General features: G+C 37.2%; 2 protein-coding genes and 1 non-coding gene across 3 annotated transcripts; 2 read left to right on the top strand and 1 right to left on the bottom strand.

Moving 5' to 3' along the window:
- Positions 1-939: 939 nt before the first annotated feature.
- On the bottom strand, positions 940-6,137 carry LOC137297931 (translin-like). The gene is made up of 6 exons (XM_067829923.1): positions 5,991-6,137; positions 4,837-4,930; positions 3,987-4,083; positions 2,895-3,010; positions 1,985-2,064; positions 940-1,527 (listed from the first exon to the last, which is right to left on the bottom strand). Exons 1-6 carry the CDS (start codon positions 6,063-6,065, stop codon positions 1,288-1,290), a joined length of 702 nt encoding a protein of 233 aa, XP_067686024.1. The 5' UTR covers positions 6,066-6,137; the 3' UTR covers positions 940-1,287.
- A 169-nt stretch (positions 6,138-6,306) lies between these two features.
- Positions 6,307-15,691, top strand: LOC137298508 (RING finger protein 32-like). Its single transcript, XM_067830801.1, has 9 exons — positions 6,307-6,397; positions 7,072-7,234; positions 7,711-7,794; positions 8,429-8,571; positions 9,962-9,994; positions 10,390-10,514; positions 10,778-10,886; positions 13,868-14,032; positions 14,436-15,691. Exons 1-9 carry the CDS (start codon positions 6,353-6,355, stop codon positions 14,865-14,867), a joined length of 1,299 nt encoding a protein of 432 aa, XP_067686902.1. The 5' UTR covers positions 6,307-6,352; the 3' UTR covers positions 14,868-15,691.
- On the top strand, positions 12,873-12,988 carry LOC137254960 (U5 spliceosomal RNA). Its single transcript, XR_010954318.1, has one exon. It is a non-coding gene; the product is annotated as a U5 spliceosomal RNA (small nuclear RNA).
- Positions 15,692-17,156: the final 1,465 nt, after the last annotated feature.

Raw genomic sequence — 17,156 nt, 5'->3', positions numbered from 1 at the left:
TATTGAATAAACCGACGCCAGTACACGAAATCAGATCTAAATATCCTCTTTGTCTCGGTTTAAAGCAGATACGTAACAGTCACATGAAGGTCTGACCTGATGTCATGTCTCCATGATCTTTCTGTCTTTCCAGAAGCCTTTTAAACTAACATTACGCATTGATATTGGGAATAATTACAATCAAAATCACATATATTTCAAGCATTTGAGTTTCCTGTGTCATTCTTTATTATATTCAAAATGTTTTGAATGTAAGCTACGTACGTACTATAAGCAGTCTACACGTATGCAAGATGTAAAACTAGGTTTTAGGTCGCGTTCACGACGTCTTTGCCTACGTGCGTGCGGTTGTGAAAATGGATAACATGGATACCACACACAAAAACAGTGTACCATTCGGGACAAAGGTCGATCCATCAGGGACTACAAGTCTCAGGACATATATAACGCAAATCGTAACAAAGAGACCATTTGATCTTGCCGTTGGCGTCCTTTCAATTTATATCTCTACTGTTTCAGAAAACAACCGGTGTGTGTGTGTGTGTGTGTGCGTGCGTGCGTGCGTGCGTGCGTGTGTGTTGAACATTTCCACACTGAGTGAAAGACTGGCAATTTAGCTGAATAATAAAAAGCGTCGAAAAATAGTTCTATTTACTTCTTTGTTGTATCACTCTCACTCAGCAATATCACAGCTATATGATGGTCTGTAGCGTCCGAACCAGACAATCCAGTGATAAACACCATGTACACGGATCTAATCATTTGAGATATGATCACTTGTGTCAACTAAATCAGAGAGCCTGACAACCTGATCGCCTGAGATGCCTAAGACAACAAGTATAGGTTGCAGAAGGCAGAAGAGTCTGGTAAAACAGTTTGAACCTGACAAACGATAGATGCAGTGCTGCTTCTAACAGAATTTAAACAAAGGGAAATATATAACAGTCAAGAAATAAATTTTAATAATTCTTTGTAAACAATTTCAGTTCAGGAGTTCATCAACATAAACCATCTGTGGTTGTATCACCTTGAAATAAACTGCTGCAGTGTCAACAACTCAGTGCTCTCAGTTCATCTCATGAGCACAGGCTGTCATCTCACCTTGAAAATAGACATATCATTGTTGTGGTTAAAACGTCCTTAAGACTCCACAAGATATACGAAGACAGCAAATGTGGTATGTACCTATGTTGAACATGGCACTGGTGGCAAGCTACTAAGACTGAGAGGCCTTGGGTCCCTGACTGATCCTGTCACATCATGGAGTTAACCACCTCTAGATGGCCATTATTCTGTTGGCTTGTCGGTTGATTTCTGTTCCTGAGGCACAAGTCCTCGAATTGTCAAGTCATACACTACTTCTTCAGATTTCTTCAAATCATATTTCAGGGCATCAAATCTTTTACGCAAACTATCATTTTTCAAGTTCAAAAGTCTGAATCCTGAATCGAGTTCTCCCACAAATCGGGCAATTCTGACAGGCCTCCCATAATCTCCTGCAGTCACCGAGTTCACTGCTAGTCGAGACTGAAAGAGAGCAGTGAGTGTATGATGTAAAACAATGAAGAAAGTGGGAGAGTGTATGCTATCCAACATTTCCATCAGCAATATTCCAGCAGAATCACAATGCCCATCACAAAGTACATCTTTCTCTGCTACAAGAGATGCGAAGCTAAATCCCGAACCACAACCAAAGTAGCAGAAGGCAAGCCAATTTATCTTGGCATCATGATGCACCATAACTCAAATCACTGAATACATTCAGACTGATGTGACTACAGACCCTTAACCCCTTCTTCCACTCCAGGAACCCACCACTTCTCTGGCCAGCTCAACCAAGCAAAAGGTCAGTGTGGAAGCCCAGACGCCCTAACCCCCTTCTCCAAACGCAGGAACTTACCATTTCTCTGGCTAGCAGTAGCATGCCAAAGATCAGTGGGAAAGCCAGAGACCCCAACCCTCTTCTCCCTCCCCTGGAACTCACCAGTTCACTGGCCAGCTGTAGCAAGCCCATGAGGTAGTCGTCAAGGTCTATATGGAAACCATCACCTCGCTGCATTTTAACTGAAACAAGAATACTCAACTTGTGACACACAAAAACCTAATGCCTTGACTTGTCATGTTTCCCTTTATTTAATGTACCAACAAGCTGTGTATGAAACTCCTACTAATAGACAGGGAGCCCACAGGGCTGATAACTCAAAAATGTTGCTGGCCCTGCTAACATATTACCAGTCCTGTATTAAATGTAGGAAATTGAGATATGGCGTGAAAAGAAAGTAATTAAGGAATTACTTGTAATAAGGTTAACTTAATCGTGTGCAGAAGCAAATTTAATGAAACCATGACTTGATGGTCACTGTTTATTCATTAAGTGTTACTGCCATCAGAAAAAAGACCTTATTCATTGGCTGAAAGCGTTCTCTAGACCAGTCACGTTTAGTGTTGGATAAATGGGTAGGTTGATCCATGGAACTTTGATTGATCATGAACTATGCAGACATCATCTAGTTACCACAATTGTAAATCATTTCCGAAATATTTTCTGTAGTCAATGACATGGTAAAATACTTGGTAAATGGTCAGTGTAGCCTTGGAAAATGAATTGGCACACAGGGACAGCTATAAAATAAAGATGTAAGCCCGCCACATAACTAGCACGCAGCGGGCCGCGAGGCAGACGCTATTTCATACACTGTACAAGTACAAGCAGACAGAAAGCTAACAAACAAAAGAATTTGACAAGCAACTTTATTCATCAACAAGCATACAATATTTATGTTTATGTTGTCATTCATCAATAGATCCATGACTTTTGTTATCACAGCAGTGAATACCTGTAATAATGCTGATGCAGCCATATTATTAATTGTTATGTCAATGACAGGACTCACCTCCCAGCATGGCTGCAGAGTCCTCCCTGGATATCAGAGCTTCCTTCTCCAGATAGACAACATATGCTGAGAGACCAGTCAGCCTCTGACTCACAAATCTCCAATGGTCATGAAATCTGAAACAGGCAGGAAATCTATGCTCAAAAACACAGTCTAAGACATAAGCGACTGACTTATTGATCTAGCTGAAGCGTTGAAGCTATCTGTGCAAGGGTTGGAGACTAAACATGTAACTTACCACCACTAGATGCCTAGCCTTTGTTGTGACCAGTCACAATATGGCTGAAATAATACTTGTATGTGCCAACAATTTTTCCTTTAACAAGCCAAACTCTAACTGATGGTGCATGATTCAATGATGATATTAAAAGCAGAAATCTATCATTGTTATGCTAAGATGAGACAGTGAGTGAGGAAGCTGAGTATAATGCTGTTTTGAACAATACTCAACTTTTATAAAGTTTGTTACTTTGTTATGGAACAAAAGCCTGAAATGTTGCACATATGAAACTAGTGTTGGGAATCAGCAACAAAATCCACCATTGATTATCTGAAGACTTGTGGTGAACGATTACCAATAATAATCGAAAGAAATAAATTTTTAATGCAATCACCAATTTTGAGGTGTTTTCCTCAGGGTTTTTTTATGATTAATGTTTTTATAACCAATTCTGTCATGCAATGAAATGCAAGAAAGACACTGGAATTATAATCAAACAATACAAGCACTTACAGTTTTACAAAGCTTACAGTCATCTTTCATTAACTGATTACTTACTGATATATACCACAGTGATAAATTCAAAACTATGAATACAATGCACACAACTTTACGCTGTATGGTCATGAATATTCATCAAATTTTATGGTTAGTTTACTTCATACAAGTGTGTTAAACTAAAAAAACAAAATTCTGATTAAGAAAAATATTTTTTTACAAACGATAATTAAATTTAATCCTTCTTTGGAATTTTCATTATTTTTGATCATCGGAACACAACTTTCAAATTCATTGTATTGACTTACAACTGAGATTCCAATTCATAATCACAAATTTCTAGCATGACAAAGGGACATGTTGAGTATACAAACCGATAATACTGATCTTGAGGCACCTTCTTGGACAGCTTACTGAACTGTTCTCGAACACTTCCAAATCGCTCCCTTGCTTTTTCACATACTGCTGGGACTACATGGCAACAATTACATCAGAATTACTGACTACATCAACACATGAGTCACATTCCCATTTTGGATTTGTGAAGCATAAAAAAGAACACTCTTCAAATTCAGATGAGTAATAACAGAGACAAAAGGCATCATGAAATAATGATATCACATGAACTTACTTTATTCTTAGGCTTCAGTTAAAAGTGGGATTGTTACTATACATTTTGTCCTTATTACTTCAGGAACAGATATTAACTTAAAAAACACACAGGACTAGAAGGTTGCCAAAGGTTACAAGTCCATATAAATAAGATGACTTTTAACATCTCAATCTTTAATGTGCCATAACATACATTCCAATATTTAATACCCATATATCAACTTACACGTCCCTGTACTGACTTCCCAAAGCAGTTTCATGGAAAAGCCAATTTACAATGTATGTCAAAATGCAAAAGGGTATATAGAATCATAACTTCATTTGCTCTGAGTAATTTCTACCTGCCTAAGGCCTATGGGTTTTAATTTCCATCCTGATGGCACCATGTGTTACCTTATACCAGTCATTTTCAGCACCACCATGTTATCACATGATATATACAATCATATTATGATTGTCTGTCATGGCTTGCTTACATCAAATAATATGATCCACTGACACCTTGTTGAATAATTACACTTCTAACCTTCAGTATTATTACTGCTCCACAGTATAGCATGTCATATAACAAGAGGAATTTATTACCAGTTTTCTTCTGATCACAACACTTACTGCTTTTGATACCATCTTGTTGATGGACAGACTGTAATAAGGTCTGAATTTCTCTGGCTGTTTGTTCAATATCCTTTACTTGAGATCTGATGTCCTGTAAACAAATGCATTTATCAGTACCTAAAATGTAGTGCTTGTAGACATTGATTAATTGTGAATAATTCATATTAGTAAGAATACCCAAACATACCATGATGACATAACACAAGTTTTGAAATTTTTATCACAATGGGAACTGCGACTGACACACAAACCCAAACAGAACAAGTTACAGCAGATTATGTATAAGAATAACATATAAACAGATTAAAATTAACTGGGTTTTTTTTTTAGTCGCAAATATTTCAGTCAAAAAGCTTTTAACTATGCATCCCAAATGTAGAATTAATATTATAAGTGTCCATGCACTAACAAACTAAAATTAGTGGTTCCTTGGCATTCCGTTTGGAAAGATTTTGGACAGTAATCCCTTATTTTTTCAGCAAATTCAATTCCTACAGCTATAGGCCTATGTTTTTTATGTAAAAAAACCTAAACCTTAACCCCAACTATAATGTATAGAATACATTTCAAGTAGGGATTACAACTGGATGGTACCAAAGACCATATAACATATCTACTATATATCAGTGTGGTAAGAGTTCCTCCCATACCCCAATCAAACGCCAAAATTACGAACTGACATGAACCTGACCCTAAATATATATTCAACAAACTAGAACAGGTATAAAAAACCCAATCAATACACTTATTTCAGTGTTGAAATTTTGTACCGGGAAAGGGGGACATACTCTATGTGAAAAGAGACTGGCACGGGTGGAACTCTTTCCATGGACTTAACCAGATCTGACACCAAGACACTGTGAATTTACTCAGATGTATGGAACATAGAAACTTCTTATCAGACCATTCGATTGGCTAGAGGTAAATTTAGACCGTCCGTCAGAAATTTAGACCGTCCGTCAGAAATTTAGACCGTCTCGAGGTTTAGGACTGGCCTTGTTTCATACATTGTATACTTTGACTCAAACTGAACAGACGAGAAAGGTACAAAAGCTGGGAAAGTGCATGTGCACTGCCAATTCATACTATTTACTAAATCGAATTTTCAACTTCAGCAAACAATGAAACAATTCATGTAATTTGTGTCATGCCTCGCGAATTTCTTGCTCTTCGTTTATGTAATCTTGAAATGAAGAAAATATCTGTGAAGTTGCATCTTGTGTCATGATTCACCAGTTCAAGCTCTCGATAACAAACACCAAACAACGCTTCCGGAAAACCGGAAGTAAACTACATGTGCGTGACCGCTCCCGTAGAAGAAATGTTTTTGTTGTTATTGTCCTTATTGCATGCTTTTGTGGACGCAGTTATATTCAAATCATATTTCCTGAGAGGAGAAAAACTATGTATGTCATTTACTATTTGAAAGAATAAGTTGCAGGTGGATATTGAGTGCCGAGCGTTCAGCTGTGACTTCCGGTTTGATGAGCACCTGAATCAAAACGCAGAAATAATGGATTTGAAGTCACACAAAACGTCAAAGGATCGCCACACAAAGGTTTTTCGAAGATCAATATAACTGAAATTACTCTCAGTCAATCTGTCGCATTTGCCATAAACCCTAAATAGTGATACAGACATTATTGTTGTCACAATTACCATGGAAACATCTCTAGCAGACGCTAAAAGTTACAATGAAACTTCCATTGTAAGAAATGAATGAAATATGGGGCAATATATTCTCACGTCATGTTCACTTGTACATACTTTTTAGGTGACTACTTTCTAGACATTGAGGTGATCTTTCATTGCACGAAGTCAGTTCAATCTGGCCTATAACTGAAAACGCGTATATTATTCACCTTTCCCTGTATATCTGGCAGAAATAATAGCAAATACAAAACATTGTTTTAAGTTTTCCCAAGGTTAATTACTAATGCATCAGTGCAAGAACTTAAACCTACTTGCTTAGATATTGTCAGTAGTAATACATTGTGAAAAAAAACACTCATTTTGTTAAGAATATGAAAGACCTCTTGCTAAGATGTGACTTTGTGGAATGCATCCTAATGTATTCGGATGGCCTGAAGCCTAGCTCCCAAATAAACAACTTCAGATTTGCATAGTTCTTATTCTGGTAAAAGACACTGCAATATAGCTGCCATGTTACCAACTGTTCTATTATACATCACTCGGTCGAGTCTTAACTCATTCATCTACTTAACTTTGTAGAGTGGTAGTGACAGTCTTGCACTGACTGCTGTAGCACTACAAGATCACTGGTCAAGAATGCTGTCAATAGGTGTAACCCGAGGGCCCCGCAGTGTAGGGCTAGGTCCAGCAGCGAAGGCCAAGCAGAAGAAAGATGTCAGGCCAGTAATTGACACTGGAAGATGTAAGTCAGTGAAGATCTTTGATTGGCATTAGAAGTTGGAAGTGCATGTCATTGTTGTATATGCACAAAATGTCAACATTGCAGTATCTGTGCACAATATTGCAATGTCCATATCCTTTATGTGCAACATTGCCGCAACTACTGAACCTGATGAATGGCTTGACCAAACTACCAGTGGCATTGATAAGTATTCACTACTTTTTAGTTTCATTATGGAACTGATTTATTTTTGTAATATGCTGTGGTCAAACAGTTTCTTTGTTTGGACCTTGTACAGGTTTTCTTGTGTTTGGTCTGTATTTCTTAAGCATTATATAATGTAATTTTAAGGATCCTACATACTGTAACATGTTTGCTTACATTTGAATTACATTTGAAACTATGTCAGTTGTATACTTTAGTATAATATGCTGATAACTATGCTATCCACAAAAAAAGTTAATACATCTCATACCTTCAACAATTATCTGTTTTAGTTCGTCAAAAAGCGAAGAAACCCACTGAAGCAAAAGAGGAAGTGGAATATGTCTTAGATTCCAAACCTCCTCCACTGACCTTGGGTATGTTTCTATGAGTTTATGTTCACATCTTCTAGAATATTTCAAAGCCTTGTGTTGCAACACAGTTCACCATGTTAATTTCTCGTAACATAATCATGTGTTTTCCCCAAATAACCCCTAACTGCTGATGATTTTGTGTTCAAATTTTCTTACCCACTCATATTCAAGTTCATATGGTGTGATTTGTATACAGTGTGGTTCAGGGGACTGCCTGAGACAGACTAGTTGCTGACTTGAATGATGCATATTATCATATCCCATTCTAGTAGCTCAATTCATGCCATTCACAGGATTCTTTGGAGTGGACTTAATTATTCAGAGACTTTTGTAACATAGCAGGAATATTGCTACGTGTAGCATTATGCAACAAATATGTAGGGTACATCAGACATTGGTTTCGCCTAAGATGGAGGATAGTTGCTGTACTTATTTAAGCAATTAACTATCATTTTGTTGGGGCATTACTACCTGCATTGTGTAACGAGTGTAACTCATTCTATTGTTTGTTTACACTTTATGCCAGGGTTGTAGAGAATAGCAAGACATATCTCCAAATATCATACCATTTTTTTAATGATTTGTCAAATAACTGTAGTATTTTTTACTGATACGTGTTAACTCATTATGTCCTCAGCACAAAAGTTTGGTCTCGTTGATGCACCAGACCAGCCACTGTCAGAGGCTGAGTGGAAACAAGTCAAGGAGAAATCTAACAACCGAGATGACTCTCACCAGCCCTGTGTTATCTGTAAAGAGGACTTTGGACTTCAGGAGCAGGTGACTTTTACTTATCATTTCATTCAGTTAAGATTCACAGGGTTGTACGGAACATATAAATGTTAGTCCAGTACACACAGTGTAGAGAAGGGATGTCCTCACTTTGCCACCCCTATTGTTAATGATGTGTGATGCAGTTAACACGATGATTTGCATAAAATAGAAGTCTCCGGGGGTCATCAAATTATCAAACATCAAACTAAATTACATAAATATTAATTTACATGCTTTTTCAGTACATATGTTCTATGCATATGTTCAATATATATACACAGCTGTATAATATTATGGTTTAAGATTTTAAAATATTTCATATTGACACATTAGTCTTTATATCTATACTACTATTATATAAAAGAAAGTATACCAAATACTTGTGCTCTTAAAGGTCTAAATTTTGAACCTAGATCCAGGAAAAGCTCAGAAACACGTGACAAGGTAATGGCTATGTAATGACAAATTTCCCTTCTTGCGAATTGCCTCACTCAAATGATCATTTTCTGAAAAAGTAACATGCACATGCTCCACTAAATGCATGTGCAGAAAAACTGTGTAAAAGCAGCTGGTGACACAAGGGATTGTCACAGAATGAAATGCACACAAGAAAAATGCCATGCCAGCCAGACAGGGCAGACAGTAGGTAGGTCAGACCGCTGGTGACCATACCTCTGTAAGGACAGCTACATCTGGGTATTTGGGGCATCCACCACACGAACCACTTCATCCCAACAACAGCAATGGCAGCAACTGCACTTGAACATGGTATCAGTCGACAGACAGTATCACGACAAATGCGTGAACATGGCATTCAAACATGACGTCCATACACAGAAATCATCTATAACTTTGTTAAATGTTTGGTTGTATCTTTCAGGGCGATTTTGTTCACATGATCAGTGCTTCATTTTTGGCTCTAAAGAAATAATCAAAGCTCTCTGCACTATATCTTAGTAACACAGGACCCTCGTAATACCTGCAAGGACCCTGAAAAGTAATAATTATTGGTCCCCAGGACCCTGTGTTTTTGAGCTGGGGTAAAATCATAATTCAGTTGCAAGAACCTATACAGAAATTTAACAGGTTTTTGTCAGATTTGGCTTCTTCATAACCCTTGCTGAAAGATGGGTCAGATTTACTAAGCTGTGTCTGACAACTTAGACTGTTGTGAGACCATTTTCATGACATAGTAACCCTCACAAGGCATCACCATACATGGCTGTATTTCAATCCAGAGGTATGACAGATGATTCTGTATGAAATCACAGTGAATGAAATTAGTCCTGTTTGGCATGTAAATGATTAAAACCTACGACAAATACTGACAATCTGGAATTCAATTATCAATATCTCAGTTTATTTCAAATCTAAGATGTATTTCTGTATTTTGCAGGTTTTGCTTTCCTGCACCCATGTATTTCACCGAGTAAGTAGTTTAATAGCAGCATATTTTGTATGGTAAATATTAATGTTTACAAGCAATATTTATCATTCTTGTTGCTGTCTTGAATATTGTCATCAGTTTTAACCATGTAGTAAGTAAAAGTAAATTGTTTGTGTGCCATTTGTTGCACAACATCCCCTATAATGTTGCTACATGTGACTACAGAGTTCAGGTGATATGTGTTGGTGGAGAGATTGGGTAGCCTAGTGATGAAAGCATCTGTGCATCACACTGACGACCTGGGTTTGATTCCCAACATGGGTACCATATGTGAGGCCCATTTCATGTATCCCCTGGCACAGTATTGCTGGATTATTGCTAAAAGCAGCACAAAACCATACTCACTCAGGTGATATGTTCTATTGTGAACATTCTAGGCATGTCTACAAGCTTTTGAGAGGTTCACTGGTAAGAAGACCTGCCCCATGTGTCGGCGTGAGCAGTACCAGACTAGGCTCATACATGAAGGGGCCAAGCTTCACAGAGTCACCTGCGCAGTCAGGTGAGAACGTGCCAACAGTTATTTTTTTCAGTGGAATCATTTCAGTGTGTTGAACCAAATTCCACAAATATCATTATGTTAAATGTGTTACACAATTTGTGAAAAACATGAAGTTGATACAGTGTAATTAGACCATATTTTCAGCATTGTCACTCATAAAAGCAATATATAGTGAATTGTAATAGTTTATTTAGCAATAACTGAACTGTCACTTTGATGTTTGAAGGCATGTTGCTAACCAATGACTGTCATTTTGTCTTCAGGATTCAAGCGGCATGGCGAGGATATGTTGTTCGATGTTGGTATCATAAGCTGAGGGAGACACATCCACCAACTGATCCCAAACTCAGGAAAAAATTCTTCGAGGAGAAGGTACACAGAAAGCTGTTAAAAGCCCTTCCATGATGCTTGATCACCACCACTAAGATATTGGCACCATTACCCTTCAATATTGATTTGAATGCTGAAATACAACCTGCTCTACATTACAGTAATGAATTATTATAGTTAAAGTGCGAAGATGCTTTGTGAAAACTGTACTGTTTCATTTATTTGGGGATAGCACAGACTAACAGTACTTCTTTTTCTAAGATGCCAAGTTTATACTTACTGACAATTAACCTTAGACACAAAACAAATAAAAAACATGATTCTGTCACTGACTTCAATTGACAAACCTCTTCTGGACAAATTCGAATGTTGTTCTACCATTCCATTGATGTGACTCACTGACAGTCCACAGTTGATGTTCTCATTACTTTTGTAAACCACATGGTCCAGTACGAAGATTGCAGTTTTACTTCCACCATAAGTATAAACATTTGCAGATCCAGAGGAGGGGTTTAAACCCCCTTTTGAAAATTACTTATGATGACACTGAAGGTTCTGAAATGTGGATCTATGTGGATTAGTTGCACAGGAGACTGTGCAAGGCATTGATAACTGACATGCATTGTAACGTCCATTACCACAATGAAACAATTTTGATTATGAAGGGACAGACTAGAAACTGGCATAGTGATGTCAATTCAGTGTTATTTTATCACTAGTAACTATAGCACCTTTGAAAACTTAGCATCTTGGCAGGTTTTTGACAGTTCCAACTTTTCTACCCAGCTACCCCACCCCACATTACCCTTAATAACCTGGATACCTGTTATGTTAATTCCTGGCATCAAACTTGTAAGAAATGGCAATATATTCCTCAGGTTGGGGGGCTAAAAATCTTAACCATATCAATAATCATCTGCAATATGAGACTTATTTACCATGAATCACATATCCAAACAGGTAACCATAAATTAATGACTAAATCTGCAAAGTGAATACAACCTTTTAATCTTTTAATGAAATATAAAGATACTACATTGTTAATTTATTAGTCACATGGTCATAAAAGGTCCAGGTATTAAGACACTGTGGTAAACCCGGGGTCCAAGTCATTGCCCACCCATCTCGTATATCCGGGTTTACCATCCTAGCCCTATTTTCTCACAGTATTCATTCATCTCCTGGACCCATTCACAACTACACTCTTGTGTAAGTCTAGGTCAGGGAGTGGAGCCAGCACACAGGACCTATATTTTCAAAACATTTGCAGCCCAATAAACCTCTTATTAGCACCCATTCTTAATACATAGGCCTGTGATGATCAAAATTCTTTGGTCTAATGTTTCAGAAATATGATATCTGGATGATACTGTGAACCAGCAGTGCTCAATAATCTCCAGTGCCTTAGCAATGTGAAAGAATGTTGCAATAAAATACAGACTGTTATGTCAGTCAGTGTATTACTTTCAGTTATTCTGTGTGTTCTGCACAATGTTTACATGGGTTACTTGGTCCCTCTGTGCACATAGATACTCTCTTGTTTGACAGGAACCCATTAATATGGATAGTGTAACATGAAATGGTTCAATTTGATGTATGTATTATGTTGATAAATGCTTCTTGAGGGGAGATTTACATCAGATGTAGGATCGTGCATCTTCCAATCATCGAAGCAGCCTTAAAAGCACTGAATTAACTCCCTTGATTTGAGCCTCACTTTGAGCAGAAGTAGGTCACAGTGGGTTCAGTACACAAAAGATACAATGTTTGTTGTGTCCTAGCAAGGTTTGAACATGAGGTCAAAGAATGAGTTAATGCTACGAATTTCCTTTATGACAGTATAAATATATATGAGCTAGTTTGTTCACTATTATTTAATAATATTTATCAAAATGATTATTACAATCATGTTAGATAGTAAGGTTAGATTAATTTAATTAGAACATATGTTGATCATATGCAGATTTGAAAAACCTCAAAGATGTAAAAATTATTGTTATACATATTTGAAAGATGATCTGTTTCAGGGCACTCTGGTTTCTCTTCACCTCGCATAAATCTTTCGCCTTTTACTAAAGATTTCCGTGGGGAGGAACAACTCAATGAGTCTATAGACCTATTTTTTCAGCCCTACCTGGTAGGGTACATTTACTTAAACAAATAATTAGAAAACACTCAGAAACTACACACAGCGTGTAGTCTATAGTAGGATATTTCACTCTAATGATGAAAAACAGCAAAATATACCCTGCCATTTTCTGTGAAACAAATCTGCAAACTACACATACATTAACTCAAATGTTAGAACACAACAACAAACTATACACAACATGTAGTCTTTAGAAGGGTATTTCACTTCTAAGATGATAAATAACAGCAAAATGTACCCTGTCATTTTCTGTGAAACAAATGTGCAGAATACACACGAAGAAATGTGGACTGTTGTGTAAATTCAGTGTTAGCAGGTGGCTCATATAAAGATTATTTTCAGACTGATGGTCTTTACAGATCATGAAATCAACATATCCATAACATGTTTCACAGACTGTTATTCAAGGAGATTGTTGTATAAGTTGGTAACAGGACAGTTACTAAAACAGAGCACTTATTATGGTTCATGTGGGACTATTAACTGAATTCATGGCATTTACATATTCACAATAAATGAACCAATTTACACAAAATGGTGCTAAAATATATATGTTATATTTGTTGTAATTTATTTTATTTGTATTTCAGCCTACTCCAAACAGCTGAAAAACTTCATCATCACTAGCTTGAACCTAGTTTACAAATATTGATAATTTCAACTAAATTCAATAGCAGACAAGTCATGGAAACACTGGGGGGTAAAGTTCTCATGTGATTGAAGAAGCACACAAATTCAACTGTTTATTATTCTCCTTGTCTTCTCTAATAATTGTTTAAGTCACCACAAGGCTGATTCACTGCTCATGTGACTCCATATTATTGTTTTTGTTAGTGGAGAATGTGTTGCTTATTGTAATACTAATCTTTTCCAGCTGCAGACAATCACAGACCGAATGGTGCGATCATGTGACTTTAACATAGGAGACTTCCTGTCAGAGATTGACAGAAGTCTGAAAGCCAGTCGTGATGTTTTCCGCAACTTTGATGCAATGTTCACCCAGATCACAGAGGAGGAATGGGACAAGATACAGCTGAAGGTACAACTGGTGTATTTTCCATAATTAATGAATGTGCAGGGATGCTGATGATAATTTTTATAGAGAAGTATGTACCCTTCTATAAATGGCCCTTCCTAAAATGTATGGACAAAGTAAGTGATCCCCCTGCACGTCATGTACAAATCAATGCCATCCCCAACTCCCTTCCTATAACTTTTTTAACAGTTTAATGTACAAACTCCCTAGAATAAAAGGGGTGACCCCTCTGATGATCTTTAGAGTTATAGGATATATCATCACATTGATATCAGTTTATCTTCACTTATCAGTGATAGACAATGTATTTCATTTTCAATCGATTTCACTGCCAGTTACAAGCTATGAGCTAATGGCATTAATGGTCTCATACTATTATAAACAGTAAGTTTATGTTTTTGTACAGGCTGTCGAAAGGGGTCATGGTGACTGTCCTATCTGCCTGACATCACTCAAGACCAAAGGACTTACAGCTGAGATTCAAGAGGCCAAAAAAATAACACCAAAAACAAAATCTCTGAGAAAAAAAGAAAACCCATTACTGAAACTTCAAAGCTATTCCTTGTCAAAATCAAAACCAGGAAATATTCAAAACAGCTTGTGCATGAACAGTGTTGACAACCTGACTTCTCCTCGAGTGCCCAATCTTTCCCAGGCTGATCCTGAAACAAATCCTGAAGGTGACAGGAGCAGTCGAACCACAGTGTTGTTGTCCTGTTCCCACGTGTTCCATGAGACATGTCTGGACATGCTGGAGCACCTGGCGATGGGGGAGATCAAGAAGACATGTCCAGTGTGTCGTACAGCGTACCAGAAGAAAGTCATACATCTTGCATGACAATGGGCCAGTCGGGGTGGACAACTTGAACTAAGTCCACTTTTTATTTCAGACTAGTTATACCATTCTTTGAGGATCCTAGCTGTCAAGCCATACTTAAACTGAACAGCAAAAAAAATGCAACTCTGGTTTTATGTCAAGTTTTTAAATAGGAGACATACACATGAATGCTTACTTTTAAGAGGTTTCATTTTTTTCCAAACTTGTGTTACTTTTACTGTTCAGTATATTTCCAGGAATATTATTTGCTCTGTTGCCAAAGCAGCATAATATAAATACATGTATATACATACACAGTTTACAGAACAGTCAATATTGACTGTGTGATATTACCTGTCATGAGGGTTGCCATACAGACCTGTACCCTATCTACTTTATAGGGAACATGAGATGAGAACAGTACCCTGTGAGTTTATACATGTTGATTACTGAATGTGTGATATTTATTGTCAGATGACGGGTTGCAAAACAAAGTCTGTGTTTGATAAAATATGTCTTTCATTCTATTCCAGAACACCACAGATAGAGCAGTCACTAAGAAATCTCAATATGCAAGAACATCAGTAAAAAAAATATTATTTTATATGCTTAAATTCAACTACAGCTTTAATAAAGTGAAGGTTCTTAGACATATATTTTATTGCATGGTGTCTGTTGACCCATTATTCATCCAAAAAAAGGTTAATGTGTGCTGTTTCTCCTTACAGAACAAAGTCTGTGAAAGTGAAACTTTATATTGATGATCCCAGAATTTGTGTATGTGATTGTATTTGTGATATCCTGAACAAGGCCAGAAGGAATAAAGTGTGAATGAATGATCCAAACTATGTTATCTCTAAAATAGTCACAGAATTGATGAACTAGGTATGTCCTAGATCTTCACGAGTAGACACTGACAGGTCAGTTAATTATGTGTACTGAAATAAGATGGAAAGACTGTGTTATCAATATTTCATTACTTTCCAGGACTTGAACCGAAAGGAAAAACTACATGACTTGCCCGATAGGAAACATGAGCATGGCCTGTGAGCACAGCAGTCATTGGATATCAGATTTAATTGGGTTGCAACAGATGTATCAATACATAGTATCTAAAAGTATGGTAGAACTGCATTTCACAAAACAGATGGCTGTAAAAGATAAAAAACAATACATGATGGACAAAAGACATTGTGATAAACTCTGTTTATTATGTTTCAGGATGCATTAAATATGTATTAAATATATATCTTTGTTTTATTGGATTTTGCATCAGTTGCTATTATCATTTGTATCACATTATACATCACCCAGGGGCTTGTATCACTTAGAAACTTTAAAAGACATACAGGTGTATAGACCCTACCCTAGTACTATATACCTTTTATATAGTACTAGGGTGGGGTCCATACGCTTAGAAACGGCGTTCGAAAGACATATAGGTGTATAGATCCTACCCTAGTACTATATACCTTTTATATAGTACTAGGGTGGGGTCCATACGCTTAGAAACGGCGTTCGAAAGACATATAGGTGTATAGATCCTACCCTAGTACTATATACCTTTTATGTAGTACAAGGGTAGGGTCCATACACCTATATGTCTTTCGAACGCCGTTTCTAAGGGATACCAACCCCTGTGATACATCATATCTTTCATGTAAATATGTATGGAGTGGGTTCTGAATGATAGGCAACATACTGGCATACACAACCTCTACATGCTGATCCTCTCAGCTTGAGGATTATAGCCAAGGGAGCATTGGTCATACGCAACAAGTCAGCAGCTCATTTCAGGTTAGCAGTTCAGTAAAATACCTAGATTCTGAGAGCAGCTGACTTGTTCAGACTGTCACTATTCCTGGACTAACAATAGACAACTGGCTTCAGGGATGTCACTGTTGGAAAATCACATAGACACAAAATTGATCATGCATGCCTCTGAATTTGTCAACTTCAGCCACATTTTCATACTTTTATGTCAGTAATGACTCCAACACATGTATGTGTGAATATTGTGTTATACCTCAGTTAACAATATCCCAGCTACATCATGGCAACAAGGCGTCATCGTTCCTATAACCATTCGATCCTCATTCCACTCTAAACAGTAAGCATGGGATACTGACATCTGTGCTATACCACAGTCAAGGGTTTGAATCTTAGTTAACAGACTCTGTTGAAACCTCATGGTTCCATGATCAATGTTGGCAAAATCTTGAAGACCTTTTCAGTGTCTCTGGTGTAACTGTTTATCATCTTAAAACTGCTGGAAACCACACCTTGTGATCTGACTGCATTAGGTTTATG

This window comes from Haliotis asinina, chromosome 10, assembly GCF_037392515.1.
Source record: "Haliotis asinina isolate JCU_RB_2024 chromosome 10, JCU_Hal_asi_v2, whole genome shotgun sequence".
Classification (NCBI taxonomy): Eukaryota; Metazoa; Mollusca; class Gastropoda; order Lepetellida; family Haliotidae; genus Haliotis; species Haliotis asinina.
Note: the sequence above shows the minus strand (reverse complement) of the source record. Positions and strands in the feature narration are given on the sequence as shown.